At 45.5% G+C, this 18,643-nt stretch overlaps 1 protein-coding gene across 1 annotated transcript; it reads right to left on the reverse strand.

Annotated features, from left to right (window-relative positions):
* Nucleotides 1-1,781: 1,781 nt before the first annotated feature.
* ADAM19 (ADAM metallopeptidase domain 19) lies at nucleotides 1,782-18,261 on the reverse strand (the record flags this gene model as incomplete). The annotated part of the gene is given in 18 exon segments (XM_009586858.1): nucleotides 1,782-1,853; nucleotides 2,600-2,746; nucleotides 5,170-5,385; nucleotides 5,938-6,004; nucleotides 6,234-6,369; nucleotides 6,472-6,580; nucleotides 7,689-7,769; nucleotides 8,348-8,552; nucleotides 9,077-9,185; nucleotides 9,467-9,662; nucleotides 10,909-10,998; nucleotides 11,685-11,862; nucleotides 13,476-13,615; nucleotides 13,849-13,933; nucleotides 15,074-15,240; nucleotides 16,072-16,143; nucleotides 17,520-17,585; nucleotides 18,069-18,261. Coding segments are annotated over 18 exon segments (2,329 nt in total), but the record flags the coding sequence as incomplete, so codon positions are not given.
* Between the last annotated feature and the right edge of the window lie 382 nt (nucleotides 18,262-18,643).

Here is an 18,643-nt window from a genome sequence, read left to right on the forward strand (position 1 = left end):
GGGATTGTTTGAATACAAGTTGTTTATACGTAATATAATCCAACTGTAGAAAAAGACATACAAAGATTAGAAAGCTGATGTCTTTCACTTGCCATCCCTTATTTCAGAGAGAAGTATTTTAGGTTGGTTTGTTTTCCAGCCGTACAGAAGGTAAGAAAAGGTCCAAAATGATCAAGATAAGGAATGATCAACCAGAAATTCAAGACACACCCTGTGTACTGTTTCCTTGTGGAGAAAGAGGTAGTAAAGTTGCAAAAACGAGTGTGGTTTAAGTCATCCTACAGATATACTGCTACATATAACTACAAATTTAATGAGTGCTCAGGGTTTATCTGTTTTTTTTCAATCAGTAGAGCTTATGGAAGGAGAACCATCAGGCCAGACTTTTTTCTTTATGCCAATAATAGTTTCTCACATGTGCAGCAGCAATCACACTGTTTGAAGATTTGTCCGTAATAAATCAGACACAACAGAACTGTTGTAACCATAGCTCCAGAATTCCCCGTGTTCTCCTAGGAAATCATTTCAGGGAAAAAAAAAGAAAAAACTCTGGCATAACAAAAGGTCTTGATTTAAAATCCTGAGAAAAAATGTACAAAAGCCCAAACTATTAGGAGAAAAAAAAAAAACAAATTCATAAGGGAGAGTCCTCAGGGTCAGAACCATCAGCTGCATAAAGTGCACACAGACAGCTCTCCCCATCCACGTCCTGGAGAAAAAACATGGAGTAAATGAGCTGCCCTACAAAAGCACCATGTGTCATAATTAGTATTACATTTTACCACCTGGGCAATTTTAAGGTAGGTTTCTCACTGGTATGGGGAGCAGACAGCCCATGCTGAATTACTACTCAGCACAGACCGAAGCCTGAGGAGACACGTGCAAAAGTGTCTACTGATTATCCACAGTACCGTATGCTGGAGAGGAGGTTTCAGCACTGGCTTTTGCTGACCTTCCTTCTGGCCATTTGCTCTGTTATCTTGGCCAGAAGAGTTTCCCTGTCGTACCTTGACTGTGTCCCAGTGACACGGATGAGAGGGCACGGGCCACGCTGGGGGTGCTATGGGGTCTTACAGCACTGAGGCAAGACAAGCGAGTGCTGGAGGACAGGCAGGTTGCAACGCTCTTGCTGAAGATGGTTATATGGGGAAAATAATTAATCTGCTCTATTAAAACTAATCAAAATCCACAGTGACCCACAAATTATTTTAACCAGGAATATTTCCATGGTTTGCTCCCTGTTGTGGCCCCACTTGCCACCCACTGTAAACTGAGAATAAGCTAAAGAAAGTTATCAACGGCTGCCTTCTGCTCTCCCAAGAGGCAGCGATTTCGGTATAGCACCAATGTATGCTCCTGCAGCTGCGTGGATGGGCTGAGGAAGCCAACAGGGCTGGGTCTTACATGAAAGCCCATCAGGGCCAGCACCAGCACTGACAGCTTGTTCTCCCTGGTAACACTTAAATAACTGATTAAAAACACGTGAAGCCCCCATCACCCCATCCCTGCATTGGATATTGCACAATAATATTTAAATACCGTATAAACAAGTCATCCCTATATGGAAAAGGCTATCAGCAGAGAGGGTTGAGTTCAGCTTGGCATGTACCGGCACAGTTCCTGAGGGAAACTCCTGCCAAACCTGATGGCAGCTTGTTGAGTCACATAGGTGAGGCTAGAGGAGAGGAACCGAGACACTGTCTGTGGCTGTGAATGTTTTTTTGGGTGACGAAGGCCATCCAGTCCCTGTGAAGGTCAGAGCCAGCCAGGAACAGACTGCTTCATGAGTGCCCACGGGAGCCCGGCTGTCCCACTTTGAAGACGTTCACTGCTCCAGCTGTGCCGACACCATTCTGGGTGAGATGGAAAATGGAGAAAAGGGGGGTAAGCACTGATGAAAGAGCAAACTCTGCCCTCTCCCTCTCCTGGAGCTGATGTTACAGCGGGCCAGGGGAAGCCTGTCTCCGTTCACATGCGTTCACACCCTAATGCATCAGGCAGGAAACTCTCCCACCAGGATCACAATGAAGTTCATGCAGTTCTTTCCATTTTTCATAGCTGGCCTCAAGTATGTTGTCGGCTGGAGACAACACCTGTGCTGTGTGGAGTGGAGGTGTTTTGTGTTAAGGGATGCAGCTTGCAGGGAGCTGAACTCAGTGACTCGAAGTCCCTTACTAATGGTCCTTCTTAAGGACAATTTTGGGAAGCACCTCCTTAGCCATGAGTAGAGAGGGTTTCTGAGCCTTACTGGGGTCCCCAGGTTTTGTGTGGACCTTCCTGTTTTGCTGCTCTTCACTAACCATTCTGGGTCACACACCCTCATTGCTCAGCCCCACTCACACAAATGTTTTATCTGAGGAAGTGCTCAGGGATGTGGAGGACTGAATTAATTGTTTTGCTTAACCCAGTAAATGCTTAATAAGGAACAGTTGAAAACAGAGGCCCCTCCAATAAAGGCAACCAACCCAACAGCCTTTTCATTTCCACCCACCCAGGCTGAGCGTGAAGGTGTTTGCAGTACGACAAACTTCAGAGTAGTTTTATTCCCCAGTAATGAGAGGACGCTGCTGTGCTTCCCATCACCGTGCTCAGTGCCTACCTCTGCCGCAGGCTGGAGTCATCCTGGGTTTCTGGTGTGGGCAGGAGGCAGCGAGATGGCAGGGCTGCTCCCCGGCCAGGCTCTGGGTCTGGCTGGGACGGGATTAGCCGGCAAAGCTCTTTGGGGTGGCCGGGGCCTAGAAATATCCTACACAAGAAAGAAACAGTGTTGAATTCCCAGCCTGGTGAGATGCCCAGCCTGAAAACAGAGATAATATTTTTAATTTTTTGAAAGTCTGAGACAGCAGATTGGGTATGTGGCTGCACACCTCGAGGACTCTGGTTTGGAGTTAGCCCCAGGGTTACAATCTAATGGCTGCATGATGAAAAACAGGAGAAACCTGTTTCAGACTGGGCAGGAGTCCCCATCACAACTCAGCCTGTAGCATCCCCGCCTGAGACAAAGGACTGAAGGGACACAGGTAAAACCACGCTTGCAAAGACCTCTCCCTCTCTGAAGCAAGGAGGAAGCGCAGGTGGCTGCCGCTATGGCTAATCGCATTATGCAGGTGATCAGTGGTTTTCAACACTGTAGAGTTTTTCACTTATCAAGTTTCACGAAGACCGGATGGCCTTAGGCTGCTGGGCAGCTGGCTTCAAACCGAGGACAACCAAAGAGGGCAACAGGGTTACCTTGCTCTGCCTCCTACGTGGAGCTGCGGGCTGAAAGCACTAGAGGATCCAGAAGTTTTAAGCGGTGAATTTTGCAAGTAATAGGGAAGCTATGTTCCAGAGCCTTTTAATTAGCCACATTATTGATGCACTTAAGGTTGGAAGCAAGTTTCACACACATACACTCACTATATGATTGCCCATACAATGCCTGTAAACCCTATACACATGTATATACGTGTGCCCATACAAACACATGCAGCCCTGCACCCACCTACAATCAGTTATTACTTTATTTGCGTGCACAGCTGTCCCTAATAGGATACTCAGAGCATTATATTTTCCATTCGTCTAATGAATTTCAGTGTAAAGCACGCCCCTGGGGAGAAGTTACCCACACAAGAACTAACTGCCTGTTGTTGCTTAGTCTCTGTACTAAGGCGCTGGCTTACAGGTGTTGATACAATAAACACAGCTGCACTCACAACTTGGAGGGCACCCAAAAACCCTGCAGTCCCCTTAGACTACGCATAAATGCGATGCTCGACAGCTGCATCAGCCGATGCTTGGGGATCTATTGCTCTCCAAGGACCTTGCCCTGGGACTGCAGGAAGGACAAGGCAGACTAAATCCCACCGACTGCTGGGTCCAAAGAGCTCCTATAGGAATAGCAAGAGAGCAAATCTGGCAGATACTGCAAACGTCTAGGAAGGACAGTGACACTAGCAAACAGTGAAATTAATTATTTCCCCTGTACCTTCTACATCTTGTGGCTCTCCTCCAACCCAAAAATGGCAAGGTTTCTTTTGGAAATCCTAGGAAAAGTGTTTCATCTAGTAGTTCTGACTGAGAGAAAGATGCTGGATGTGTTGCGGGGGAACACAATGGAGATTGTGGCGAACTTGTCAACAACCAGCTGGGAAGGACACCTATTCCTTACTGACTACAGTCAGCTTCCTGCTTTTGTTTTAGTTTTCTTTCCACACAGGAACAATGGAGCTAGAAACAAATCCCATTCACTAAAATATTTTGGGTTTGTTTTCCTCTATATCCTTCAGAGAGAGACTGCCTGGGAGCCAGCCTCCTGCTCCCCCCTGTAACTGAGCCCTTTGCTCCTTTGCTGGCCCTAACCTAATAAAGCTAGTGGGGAAATATTTTGGTAAAATGGGTTTAAGTCAGCCGGAGTGATTTGCCATCTTTTCCATAAGAATGTGGGGTCTGTACTGAGCTCAGAACAAAACTGCTAGCAAAGGAAGTAAATCAGTATCCTTTCCGTATAACCCTCAAAATAACCTCATGGCTAGGATGCTCACATAAGATAGGGTGAGTCTGGGTTAAGTCTGATGTTTCCTATGCAACACACTAAAGGTCCCATTTCTGCTGCACATCAAAATTTGTCTGAGGCTCCCGAGGCTTTAGTCCAGGAATGACCAAATGCAAGACACCTGGGGGATTGTCCCAAGGAATGGAGATCCTGTAGTCAGCACTGAACCTCAGACTTATCACTGACTGGTAATTTCAGAAGGGCTTGTTTCCAGGAGATAAAATACATGCAAATGGTAAGAGGAGCTATGCTAGGCTTGCTTAGGGAAAAATCTGTACAGTCCTTTCTTTCCTGGCAAATCATCTATTTGATTTGCAGCTAAAAAAACGTTTAGATGACCTCGGTAAAGTGAATGCTGCTTTGTGATCCACGCTACCTGACTTCAGGTCCAGGACAGAGGTATCAGGGGACCTGAATTAAGAGTAATTGTGCATGCTGGCATCCAGCACAGTCATTGTCAGCTACACTACAAAGCAAGAAGGACCACCGGTAATTGTCCTGTGGTGAGATGGAGCACGCACCTGTGAGCATGGTAACTCCTACACCCCCACCAGCGTTAAAGAGGCTCCACCAGCCTCACTCAGAACAAACCTCCCATCGAACCGCATCAGCAGGACAGCGGTGCGACTCCGTACCTGAGAGACAGGGGGTTTGGGAGCAGGAGGCACTGGCCTGCTCGGGGGTGTCCGCCGGGCAACGTCCTTCGCAGGTGCTGGCTGCGCTGGCCTGGCGGGCTGCCCCACGCCGCAGCTGTGGCCAGTGGAGAAGGCAGATGGCTGCTGCAGGTTTACTCGGAGCCCTGGAGCTTGCTGGGGAGGAGGTTTCAATGGGATTTCGGGGAACCCAATCACCTGTGCAGAAGATCCACAAATCCCAGGAGTTAGGTACTTCCACTTCAAACCACCTTTTTATGCTCTGCTACACTTCTGAGGATCTGCATGAGGTCTTTGAGCCACGCAGTAGAAAATGTTGCCTGCAACACCAGTGTGTGTTGTATATGTCTAGTAGGCGTTGATTAGATAGACTAGGACAATTTGGGATCATGAGGCAGAAATGGGAATCAAGAGAACAGAGTAACTCAGGCATTATCGCTGTAAGTGACGCTTGTAAATCAATCCAGTGTTTGTAATTTCTACAGTTTTGAGAGGGGGATGTGACAGAAGAGGATCTATCAGGACAAAGAAGCGGCCACACAGGCCTGGTCAAATCCCAGCTCCTACCTTTAAGGAAAAGGCTAGAAATAGATTCAGCATTCAGCTCCCACTGACTTTCAGCCATGGGTAATATCTGTCTGTTTTTCCCATCCTTTGATAAATCCGCTCCCTAATTGCAGCGTGAGAGGGAACCACATCCCACATCCCAGGGCGGCTGCATCGCTCCCCAGGGAGGTGGAGGGTCCCTACCTTCCTCTGCTCCTGCGGGGTTTTCAACTTGAAGGCAGGGTTTGCGTGCCCATTTCCAGAGGTGTCACTGACAACGAGAGAAAGAAGAGAGTGTTATTTCCTTTATATATTTTTCTCCTTTTTCTTTGCTGTATTTTCCATTATGTTTTAACGGAAATCAAAAAATGAGAAGCAAATACCGACTATGCCACCAAACCGATTTTGTTATATTCCTCACAGCCTTTGCAACTTCTCTTCTTTCCTAACACTGAAAGGGGGTGGATGCCAGCTGATAAGGCACAGCGCTGACAATTTACCTGAACTGTGGGGTCTTCTTTAGAGAACAGATGGTGAATTTATTCCAGCATTTCAGATAATAGAATAAAAACATGATTCCAATGAGAAGGAGAATGGGAGCCAGGATTGCGAGAGTTATCACGACCGCTGAAGGGCCTGAGGGCAAGAAAGTAGAGTTAGTCAAATGGAAAACTCTCCGCTCCCAATCTAACTCAAGTCCTTCTGAAGTGCCACCATAGTAGAGTTGGTCCCACTCACCTTCAGGCATGGGGGGACCACTGTCCAAGCTTCCTCCGCTCCCCTGCTTGTTGCAAAACGGGGGGGCCCACCCCTGGTTGCAGTGACAGTTCTTGTTGTTATTGCAGACCTGGAGCGGGAAAACTCAGAGATTTTAGTGCCAGCTCCTAAAGAATCTGCAAGCTAAAAAAAATTAAGCCCTAGCTGGATAAAACACTACAGAAGAAACTCTTATGGGCATAAACAGGAAGTTAAGTGCCTGCAAACATTTTCTTTTCAGTGAGTGAAAGTGCCTTTTATTTCCTCAGAAATTCTCCCTTTCTCCAAAACACAAGGGTTCTTCAGCTGAAGGGCCACTAACCTGGATTCAGGAGAAAACCAGCATTTAGAAATGCCTTTCTCTTGTTCTTATCTCTAAACTGAAGGACACTAGTCTTCCATCCAATGAAGATTTCTTATTGTTTACATTTATTGCTTGGCCCATTACTATTTGTTTTATCATCTAGGCAGCCCCTGGAGGCGGGGCTGATCCCTCTGATTAGGGATGTCCTGTGCTAATTGTAGCATTTAATTTGATTCTGTGGAATAGCTGACAATCACTTCCTACAGCTTCATGGATCATAGGAACGAAGCAGACTGGGAATGAAAGAGCGGGGAGAGTCCCTCTTCTTGTCGGGTACATCATGGGGCCTCCCAAACTGCTCAGGGAGGCACACACTGCTGCACGCTGCTGTATTTATCACTCCTCTCCACTGCCTAACTGGACCATGGGGATGGAGAGATGCTGATGTTTTGTGCCAGAAATATCAGCAAAAGGTATAAAAAATTCTGACCAGCCTCTTCTTTCCATCCCCTGGGGGCACAGCAGAGCACAGTTTTGGATAAACTGTTCTAAACATGACTTTTTACTATGTTTTTCCCTCAGTAAGTCTGATTTTTTTTTTTTATTCACTCTAAACTGGGCCCAGAAGATTTTTCTGTAAGATTACCCCTTCTTGTTTTTCATTCATTGCAATTCATATCCCTCCTGTAGACCTCCTTAAATCCTATGTCAAAGGGACACTCACAGACCAGAAAATGCATCAAACATGAAAGGAATGTGCAAATTAATCATCAAGAAGCAGAAGTCCGGAGCAAACCTAAGCGTGGTATCAGAACTGAGCTGAACCACCACCCACAGATGAATGGCAGCCCATCTTGCTTCAGTCTGAAATGGAAATGAAAAGGAAGACACCTACTCCATGCCCGTGGCACTTCTTGCTACAGCTTTCAGAATCAAAGATGATGGATGTGTTCTGGCAGCATCCCTCAAAGCAAACCTGCAGAGAAAGGATCCAAAACCTCAGCGTTAGCTCTTTGGGTTATGTACCATATTACTGCCTTGTGTTATTTTGTGACTTGCAGGGTCCCAGACAGCTTGGCAATACAAGTAATACCCCGGGCAGAACAACAGGCCATGAAGCTAACCTGGTTCCCAAGCAAACATTTAATCACTACCCTAAATCCCAGCTAACGCGCATCAGAGAGGAGTGGGAGCTCAGAAGTTGGTAGCTTGGCCATGCCCATGTGGCAAGTCTCTGAAGGAGCTCTCAGGTGTCTTGATTTCTAATTGCGTGTTTCACCTCTAAGCAAGACAACCTCAATCAACTAGTGAATCCCAAATTTAGCACTGGCCCTGGGCTTCATCTGGCAAAGACTTAAGGTATGGCCTTTGGTGTGTATTCTTCCATCGCTTCTCAGAAGCCTCTAAGAAATTATTTTTCTAACAAACATAAAAATCCCCTAGAAAGGCATTAGACATAAGAAACGAATGGCTTTACAACCACAAAGCACTTTCCAGATGGAAAAGTGATACCCTGAACCTCCCCCAAGCCATTACAGGCAAGACTGTACCTACATGATGGCTCCCACATTTTGTTCCTGTCAACACCAAGCCAGGATCCAGCATCTCCTTTTCTTCACTCTCAGATCTGTACACGTGGGTCCCTCGGCACCTCAGCTGCGTCCTCTGCGTGCGGATAGTTGTGTCTATGGCCACTGCATTGGACTGCAGGGGTTTGGAAGCAGAGCTCTGGCACTGGATCTTCCCACATTTAGCATCTCTGATTTCAAAGGAAAGGCTAAAGTGATTATTCCTGGCTTGCTGAAGGTTTTGCAGGCATCAGCTCTACATGTAAATTAAAGCAGCAGTGTTGAGTCATTGTTCAATGGCAAAGAGCAAGCACCTCCCAAGAGCTAGCCCAAGCAACAGTGTCTGATGGGTACTGATGGTACCATTTCACTGTCCCCATGCGTCCAGCCTCAGCAAAATCACAGATAAGATTAAGAAGTTTTTGTCTCAGGTAAAAAGCTACATTTAACTTACAGATTTGAAAATCCCCTCTTCTGTTGCTTTGAAAAAATATCAACTAGATGTTTTAAAATGTAAAAGGCAGGGAAAATGGTAAACTTAAAGCTTTAGTTGTAAGGGGTCTAAGTCTGACAAGGATGCAGCTGGTTTCCCAGGAGACAGAGGGAGGGAGTGAAACCAAAGCATGGATCAGTTTTATCTACTGGACCGTGATTTTGTAATATATAAAAACATCTTCTCCAATGAGCAATTCTTGGCTGCCACTCTGCTTTCTACCTCATCTCACACTTCCTGTAGTTGCCGTAGATGTCCTTCCCACAGTTCCCGTAGATGTCTCCAGCAGCATTAACCTTCTCGAAGCAGGCATCGGGTGCTGGCCTTGCTCCTGGATGGAAGAGACTCACATGGCTGATTCCTGTGGAGCCTGGCAGCCCATCTCACCCCATGCCAACCACCCAGTTGTTCTTTTTCTGGGATGGTTTAAGCATGGGAAATTTTTGCTGCCTCCTCCAAGCGAGCAAGGCAGGAGAAAAGGGTCCTCAGACTTTACCACTGATAACAGGTATGGAAGGAACTATTGCCTTACACAGGGTGAATAATAGCAGGATGCCACATAATATTGCCTGTTCAAGGGACAATGTATTTCGGTGCAAGTAGTGTCCTTACCAGGCCCCCACAGCTGCAAGCACTGGTCTTTATATGTGAGACACATGCCACTGTAGCAATAGGCGTTTCCTCCGTCGCAGGAAGCCCCATCAATTTGGTAAGAGTTGGGGGGGCAGAACGGTGACTCGCCAGTGCAGTACTCTGGGAGGTCACAGAGTCCTGATCTCTCTCTGCAGAGAGTTCCCGGAGACATCAGCTAAAAAGATACAAAGGGAAAAAAATTGAATTATTGCTTGGCTCCTTTGTGGTTTCCTGTCTGCACAATGTCTCCCTGTAGGTAAGAAAAAATCTTGCATGCGTCTCTTCATGCACCTTGTCTTAGGTTTTTTGAGGTCAGCAGTGATCCAAATGACTCTGTAACTTCATTAACTGAGTGAGCTGTGTAGAATCAAATTAATGACTGGATCCCTTCCCTGGGTAGCGATGAGATCATGCACAGAAAATAAGGCTGCCAGATCTCAAGGGGACACCAATCCATCTCCCTCTACCCTAGGGTAGGATCTCATTTACTTAAACCATTCCTGACAGATGTCTGTGTAATCTGTTCTCAAAACCCTCCCTGTTTAGGACATTTGTTTCAGTGTTTGCCTGTCATTTCTGCTGGAGACATTTTCCTAATGTGTAACTTATGTCTCCCTCGCTTACAAGTTTACCCAGTTCATTCCTGTCCTGTCCACCATGGACATGGAGAACGGAAGGGCATACACAGTTACATCTAGGAGGTTTTTCCAAGCCTCTTGTGAAAGGAGTGAGTCCAGGTGGATTCCTGGAAAATTATTTTCCACATGCTCAGGATAGGTCAGTAAGAGCACGCAGTCAATGTGCAAACACAAAAATGAGCTTAAGAGAAATGTTTGCCTATGCTCATTTTTGAGTTAATTTGTTGTCAAAGCCCGAGATCTGTGGCTCCAAAATCAGAAACACATTTTAACCAGCCTCTATAAGGAAAGCTGAGATTTAAAATGATAGTGGTCACACGCATACAATCCTCTTTGCTAGCGTTTCTTCTTGGGCTAAAGGAATTCAACTGCATCCCAGAAAAGAGGGTTTGGAGCAAAGAGAGCATCCAAACTAATCCCTGGAGGAAGCTGCAGAGCTCTGTCTAGATTTCTTCTAGAGCCAAAGGAGACAAATATTCACTCTGATTCATCCCATCCCTAAGTGTTTAAGAGAGGCAGTGTGACTTCATTCCAGCAGCATTCATAGATCATCTAAAGTTATCACAGGAGTCAACTAAATTAGTCAGCTAGAAGAAAGGACCCCACTAGTTTGATGGTACTCATAGCTGTTGTACCTAAAAATCAGACCGTGTTGCTTGCAGGTGAGGAGCTGAACTCCATGTTTGGCTGTGTTTGCTCCCCTTTCCCCTCCATTTTTCAGCCTCACGCTTCCACCACCGTTATTCCCTCTCCTCTCTCAGGAAAACCACCTTGAGATCCCACCTTGCACTGATGACAGCAGCTGCCGTGGGCGCATTCGGTATCCAGCTTCAGGGAGCAGGTGCTGGCGTCGCAGCAGGGATTATTGCATTCCTGGAAGACAGTGAGATGCAGCAGAGTTTACAAGGCAGATGTTCAAGACAAGAATGTGCCAGAGCATCGAAGTGTGAAGCTGGCAATAATCTGTTCTCGTACACGATGAATTACATGCGAACAAAGTAACAGCCTTCCTTCCACGATATGGTCATGATACCCAGCATGTGCTGAATTACAGTACTGCATAATTGTATCCTATGTCGGACTGACTGGATACTATAGGTTGTGCTCATTACATCTAGTGAGTCTGGGCTGCTGGTCCAGCTCCCTTTTGTCTTATTAGTCAAAGTATGGATTTGGAGAAGTGAGATGCAGTGCTAAGAGAAGCCCTGTCCTTGTCAAGAATGGAGCCGTAGGTAAAGTGAACTTATACACGAAACTGCAACATCTAAGATCACTTTTTCTTTTCTTTTTTAAATGAAGTTTTCATCATCTCTGTTCAACCATGGATTACACCATCCCTGTGTTGTGGGATGCATTGTACTACATACTGTGAATTTAGTTAGACATGATACTTTACAACCCTGATTTACATTGCATATACATTTACATACAGGGAAGGTATGCATATCTCCTGCACAAACAAAAGCTGTTTAGATATCATATAACTGTATTTGCAAAATACGTAATAAAATCATTGTGTCCCACTAAACCCCAAATGGTTGGATCTGAACAATTGTTACCTCCACCTCTCCACAGTCACACTCCTCCCCCTCTTCCAAGTAGCCATTTCCACATTTCTTCCCACCATACATTTTTTTGGTATCCGGCATATTGGAGAGACACATCCCTCCACCAGACTGCAGATACTTCTCCAGCTCTTTTCTATTGCACTGGTTGAACACCTTGGGGAATGGGTGCCTGAATATGGACAGCGTAGAAAAACATCATGACAAATCTGGGCAATGGTTTAGAGAACCAAAAATGAGCACATGCAAATCCTGACAAGTGCCAAAGGACACAGGTCCTTCTCTGAAGTCTATGAAATTGTGCAAAAGCGGATCGTGATTTTGTGTGCCTGTTCAAAGTCAAATCCATCTGGATTACATTTGAAGATAAGGTGAGATTGCACTGCAAGACTGTCTAGTAATATAATGGCCTTAAAAAATAAACTTTATTGAACAAAAAATATGTTGAATTAGATTTGACTTTGATAGCTGACAAATACAGCAGTCCTTACCTGCTCTATACTGAAGCTGTGACTTATTCCTAACTCTGCTTGAACAAGCCTGAGTCCAGCACTTGGACTGTGAATAACTGCTTGTGAGTTTAACTGATAAAAATAGTATTTTATTTTTCCTATCTACTGTCTCATTGCAAAGGATGTGAATATTTTCTGTTACATGAATTATTAATTTCTGTTGCTACAATGCCAGAACCTATGCACTCTATATATGACCGGCATGTGTGCATTCATATTGCGTGTTCTACTATGTTCCACTATGTTTTCAATTCTCACCTAAATGTCTTTCCTTATTTGGAGGAAATCATGCACGTAAAAGAAGGTATCTATGGAGAAAATTTTTTTCAAACCTGCTAAACCCCAAGGAGGAAGGCTTGAGGAAACAGGGAATGTGGCTTTAAGTGAATGGGTTCGGCTGACGTTTTTACGTGACTGCAATATGGAAGCTGTTATGGTTCCTCATCCAAAATGAGCTCTGGAATTCCTGTGGGTTTCTAGAGTCACTCTCTCTTCCCCTTTCTCTGAAAGCCAGCTACTTCTTCCCTTTTAAACACAGGCTTTCTGTGGCTTACTGAAACCAAGCAGTATTCTTAAGACAACATGCAGTCAATCTGTTTTCATGTCTTCGGACTTAGAAACATAGCCCTATCGCTGTGCCTTTTAATAAAAATCAGTTCTTTCCTGAAGCAATCTTTTTTCCTCTCATTACCACATTATAATGCACATTATCTTTAGCACAAGACGCTTTAGAAACCCTATCAACCGTGTATCCACACATCTTGTGTGCAACATGGAAATGAAACCCACATAAATCTCTATATGCCAAGGTCACACGTGTTCTTGTCACCCCTTGTTCCTCTCTACTTGCTGGCAAAGGCAGTCCAGGTTTTGCAAAAGGATGTGTGCATATATGCATTGAACTTGCTTTGGGGCGATGGATCATTTGGCAGGACACAGTGAGAAGCACAAACTCAGGGATGAGGGGTTAGAGGGGTCCTGAGACAGAGAGATTTTTACCAGACAGTTTAGACCTCCACTTCTAAATATTGCCAGGTCCCCACATTACCTAAGGCCAACCTCAGGCAGAAGTAAGTTCATTAGGAATTTAGCAAATTCCTATTGATACATGAGCCAGGGTTTGCCCAGCAGTATTTTCTCTATAAACACGCTGGCTCCAACAGGCAGCAACAGACCCACCTTCAGCCTGCATTTCTAGCTCTTACTGCTCCACCAAGGCTCTCTTAATGAAGCCCTCTGCATTTCCCCTTGAGACCCTGTAAGATGGACTCACCCAGTTGCAGAAGCCATGATGCAGCCTCCATCTTCCGCAGGGGTAGTACAGCAGCCAGCTGAATCATGATTCATGCCAAAATTGTGTCCCATCTCATGGGCAATGGTAGCAGCAACACCAATAGCATTATCAGAGTGATCCTGTGCATGGTCAAAGAAGCACATCAGCGTTTTACCTGTGCCTGTCCTGTGCACCTCTGAGTCAATGGGGTAAGCGGCACTGCTCACTGCTACATGTAGAAAACATCTACCGAAGGTATTCCTGAGCAGGTGAGCAAGAGGCCTTCAGGAGAAATATTTTCTTTGTAAGCTTTAGGAGGCTATGTACTCACTGCTGGCAAGAAACATCCTATTAGGCATTAGCAATTACTTACCATGTTTACTCCTCCTGACTGGAAATCAGAGCACATGGCCATCACAGGAGCCAAGCCTACTGTGGTACCTTGGAAGGGCACACCCCTAAAATTAACCCAGAAAGACCATGAAATGGCACCGAGGCACTTGAGAAGGCAAGGCAGAGAAATGCATCCTGCAGTCCACAGCTTTGTACAGGTGAATACATTTTCTTTAGTAATATCTTCAAGTACAGGACATTATATCAGAGCTACAAAGCCTTAAGACCTATTTTTCTTGGACTAGTACTTTGTTTATGGACCAGCCAGCCAATCTTATTTTTCATATGCTCTGGTGCCGAAAAGTGCTCCCCCTGAGCTTTGAAACTAGCACAGAAAAGACTATTTCTGGATCCTTAATTGGGTACTGTTTGTGAATACTTAATTTACCTTAAGCCTGCTATTTGCCAGGTTGGGATTCAGGGACTTAACAGAGTACTAGAAAACACCTTTGTGGTGCAGCCACGCTCAGCTCCTGCCTGGCGAGCCAGAATTCTGCACTGTCCCTGTCGCCATGTCTAGAATGGGAGGTCTGGAAATTGTGTTCAGGACGTGACCAGGCGAAGATGAAATACAGTAATGTTAAAGGGGAGAAAAAAAAACCCAAACAAACAAAACAAGGGAAAAGGCATTGCATCTTTGCATTTCAGTCCTACCGGTTTTTCCTCTGACTCACCACTACTTATTGGTGGATAAATTACCATGGGAGAGGTAACGAGGTCTAAGAGTTGCTGCAAATTTTTCTTCCAACGACATCTGCATTGCTGGCCATAGCTACCGGCCCTAATGAGATCAGTAGGATGAGTCACAGATCATCAGCTAGCTCCCAGCACCGTGTCCCCTGTGTCTGGGATGAGTTAGCAATGAATGCCTTCTGCAAAGGGCTTAGCTCCCCTTTACAGGTCTTGCTTATGGTTCAGATTTTCTTGAAATTGTACATGTAGCTGTGACAGATCATGTGCAGCTGCTTGTGATACACATGCAATAAAGCTGATGCACTTTGATGCTTGTGTATTGAGACTGCTTCATAGCCTGGGATCTCCACTTCTCCTAAGGTGATTTTCCAACATGATTCTTAATGCTGGCTGAGTGGCCTCTACATAAATCTGCCACTTTGAATCTTAGAACGATATAATCTTACATATTGATTTCCCACCCACCCAACCCACTTGTCAGAAACAGGTTATTTCAGGAGAAATAAACTCACGTGATTAGTTGGGCGTTATCGTGTTTTCTGTGCACCCGCTCCTTGCTACTCCAGGCCAGAAAGGACTTCAGGGTGGAGTAGGGATTCTCAGTTACATCGCATTTATTCCAATTACTCCAGATCTCCAGCCCCACCACGGCAATCCTGATATTCAGGGATCTGTAAAACTAAGAAATAGGAAGGAAAAGAGATGCCAAAATGAGCACCACTAATTTATTTTACTGTGTTTTCAATCTTGAATATAAACCTTGCTAAATGCTACTACAGATAGACGTGCCCAGAGAAGATGCTCCCTCTGGAAATGCATTGCAACTTAGTGCTGCAGCTCTGCAGAGAGAAACGTGCACCACCCACAAACCTAAACTCAATTGAACTAGAGATGCTGAACTTTCATTTTTAAACGAATGACAAAGAGATAATCTAGAGAAACAAAGACTGGAGACTGAGATCATGTTTATCTTTAGATATGTCAAAATTCCTGAAAAGAGGAAGGAAATAATCTGCTGCCCACGTCAAGTACAAACAGGACAAGTTTTCATGGGTGGCAGGGTGAGGGGAGTGGTGGAAGGAGTTTAAGGGGAGAAGGGGAGTATGAAGGGAGTAGATCTGAAAAGTAGTGAAGTTTACTTCAGTAACACTGGGTACTACTGCAAGGATGACCTCTGAAGGCTCCTTCCAGCTCTACTTGCCTAGATTTCTACAATTTGAAGTCCCTTGTCAAAAAGTATTATTTAGATAACGCAGTTGAAACAAAGATGTACTAAAACACAGAGATGCTCATGCTGTCTCCAAGGTAAGGAATGGAGATTCCCCCAGCCCGTCCCTGATGTCCAACAAAAGAATTGTTTGATGGATGCTCTCCACTCCCCAAGTCACTGGGGAGAACTGCCGAAACATTATTCTCTCTCCCAAGAAGACAGTCTTCCTCTGTCACAATTAATTCTCGTAATTCATGATTTGGGCTTTGCTTTCCTCATTTCACGCACACCTGATCTCACCTTATCTACGTAATTAGCAGCCTCCAGTAATTTAAGCCTTGTTGCTTCAATGTTGAAGTGATGCTTCTGAAACTGAACAAAATGAACATGTCAGCCAGCACATAGGCAACTAGGAAGAGCTGAAATGTGTTAAAACAAGTCACATTACTCTGGGAATAAGAAGGTAACTATGAAACGAAGCCTGAAAGCCTTCCTTCGCTGTACATCTGACTATAAGCCCACCTGCACATGTATATTTAGAATTCATCCCTGGCATCCCACTGAGGTGACGTTACTCAAGCCGTGGTAGTAACACAGTGGAGCAACCCAAACTTTTCAGAGCCCCCAGAGCCAGGGGCTGACAAAGAACTGACAAATGTGCCAGGTAAAATATACGGTAACAGGACTTCATGTCTGAGGTCAAGGCTGCCAACGAATGGGGGATGCATCTCACTCATCCAACGAATTTGCCTATTTAAACCACCTGGCAATTAACAAGTTAATTTTAGCAAACTGCTTGATTCGAGGAATTAAGATTGCAAAATATTCAGATTTTTGTTTAACCTGGGACTTTTCTTTTAGCGAGGGAGACAGGAAACGCAGTAAGGGCAGTTAACGATGACACTGCAAGGGTGTCTACCCCAGCTTGTCTAATGAAACGGTGAACAACATATGGCAGTTCCTGGGTATAATGTGTTTTCTCATAGTTTCCCTGGTATCCTGCTGCTTAATAGAGAAGGCTGAAATAGGTTCTGCCTCTTTAGTTTTGGTCAGATTAAATTATAGCCCGGAGCACTACATGGCTTTCACTATTGGAGTTTCAAGTTGTAAATAATGAATAGGACCAGCTTGACTCCCGTCTGTGCTGGAGATTAGATGATCAGCAAAACACTGCACAGTTTGCACTGTCAGTAAGTACGACTGGCGTGCTGTCCAGGCTGGGGGTGGGGGAGGGATTGCTGACTTCACTGGGTCTCTTCCAGCCCTATTCTATGATCAAGAGCCTGAAAATGTCTATTTATATATCTGCTACTGGCTCAGAGCAGAGGATAATCACGGTTATCTTCTCTAGAGATTAAGTGTTCTGCAGAGTTACAAGCACGTTGTTCCTGGAAACCCCCAAGTCACCCTAGGCTGAAGGCAGTCTCTCCCATCAATAACCAGGGCTGACCACTGGTACCTTGGGAGGCAAGAACTGACCCCCAACCCTAGTCCTTCAACCAAATCGCAACCTGCATCTCTCCCCTGGCCAACAGTGACTGACAGTGACAGCAGAGGAGTCATGGCTGCTAGGACAAAAGTGACCAAGACACAGCTCTCCCTGTCTGCTGGTGGGGGTAGGACCATCGGGATGGCAAGAGGAAACCTGTTGAGCTCCAGCTGCCCTCCCCACCCCAGGAGATGCTGCAGGTGGGATGCTCACTCTGGGTCCGGTGCTCAGTTGGTATAAACATGATCCCTTTTCTTACCTCTGCATAATCAGCCACGAGCAGAAGCTCCACGTACTTCGTAGCCTGCAGAGTCTCCCGTTTCACCTGCGGCAGCAGCAACATAGGTTATTTCCCCAATATCCCCCAAGAAACTCTTCGCAAAACATACATACAGGCCTTTTTTCCCAGTTTGTTTTTCACTGGCCATTCACACCACCCCATTACACACAGGGACCTCCAGATGTGATTGACTTATAGCAAGTATGACCAAGTATCACAAGTCAGTTTAGCTACAGCAAGTGCCCACATGCCTGTCCTCAGCCCACCCATTTGTTCATGTATCGGATGCGCAAATCTGCGCAGGAACAGCTACAGCCCAGATTCCTCATGCTACGCAATGGTCCCCAACACTCATTTATTTCCCCGCTGGAGCCACTATTTGGCAACCAGCTTGCTACAAACCCTCTTAAATATTGTCCTTCCTTTCACTTTCTGAGCGATGCTCCCAGAGAACAGCAGGCTCCTCGGGCTTGGAACAGGCAGGAAATTTGGAGCATCACGCACGGACCTGGTTTGAGCCCTGCTCACCCTTTGGCGAGGTGGTTTCATCCCAGTTGTGAAGTCCCTGAGCCAGTCTTTGGCTGCGTCCCCAGTGCCCTCGTAGCCACAGGCTCCTCTCTGCAACCTCAGGTCGTCCAACCTGTAGATCAAGTGCTGGTTTGGGCTGTCGGGAATTGGCTCTAAGACATAGCTGGAATTGCTGCTCAATAAGATAAGTCCTCTGTTGAAATGGGAAGCAATAAGAGGGAAAGTTAATTTCTATCACAGCAACCGGAGGCAAATTCTTCTGCTGCTGCTGAGTTCCTGTCTGACTCTGGCAAGGCACTTATCCTTACCAGGCCATTCAGTTCATTAATAAAAAGGATGGGAATATTTTGAGTTCAGAGGGGGATTCTGAGCTCGCATATATCAGAATCTATTCAGTGGGCCTCAGATATTTAAATAAGGGGCTATTGGAGCACCTGCTGCAACAATGCTAACCTGAGAAGTACTGGTTTTCTTGAAGTACAGCTTTTTCTTTATGGGCAGTTGAAGTTTTTCAACCAATTGAAGAAATTTGTCTTTAACAGAACTGAGCTCAATGGCAGTGATGATGAGGTCGA

Source organism: Fulmarus glacialis, unplaced genomic scaffold (assembly GCF_000690835.1).
Source record: "Fulmarus glacialis isolate BGI_N327 unplaced genomic scaffold, ASM69083v1 scaffold2241, whole genome shotgun sequence".
NCBI lineage: Eukaryota > Metazoa > Chordata > Aves > Procellariiformes > Procellariidae > Fulmarus > Fulmarus glacialis.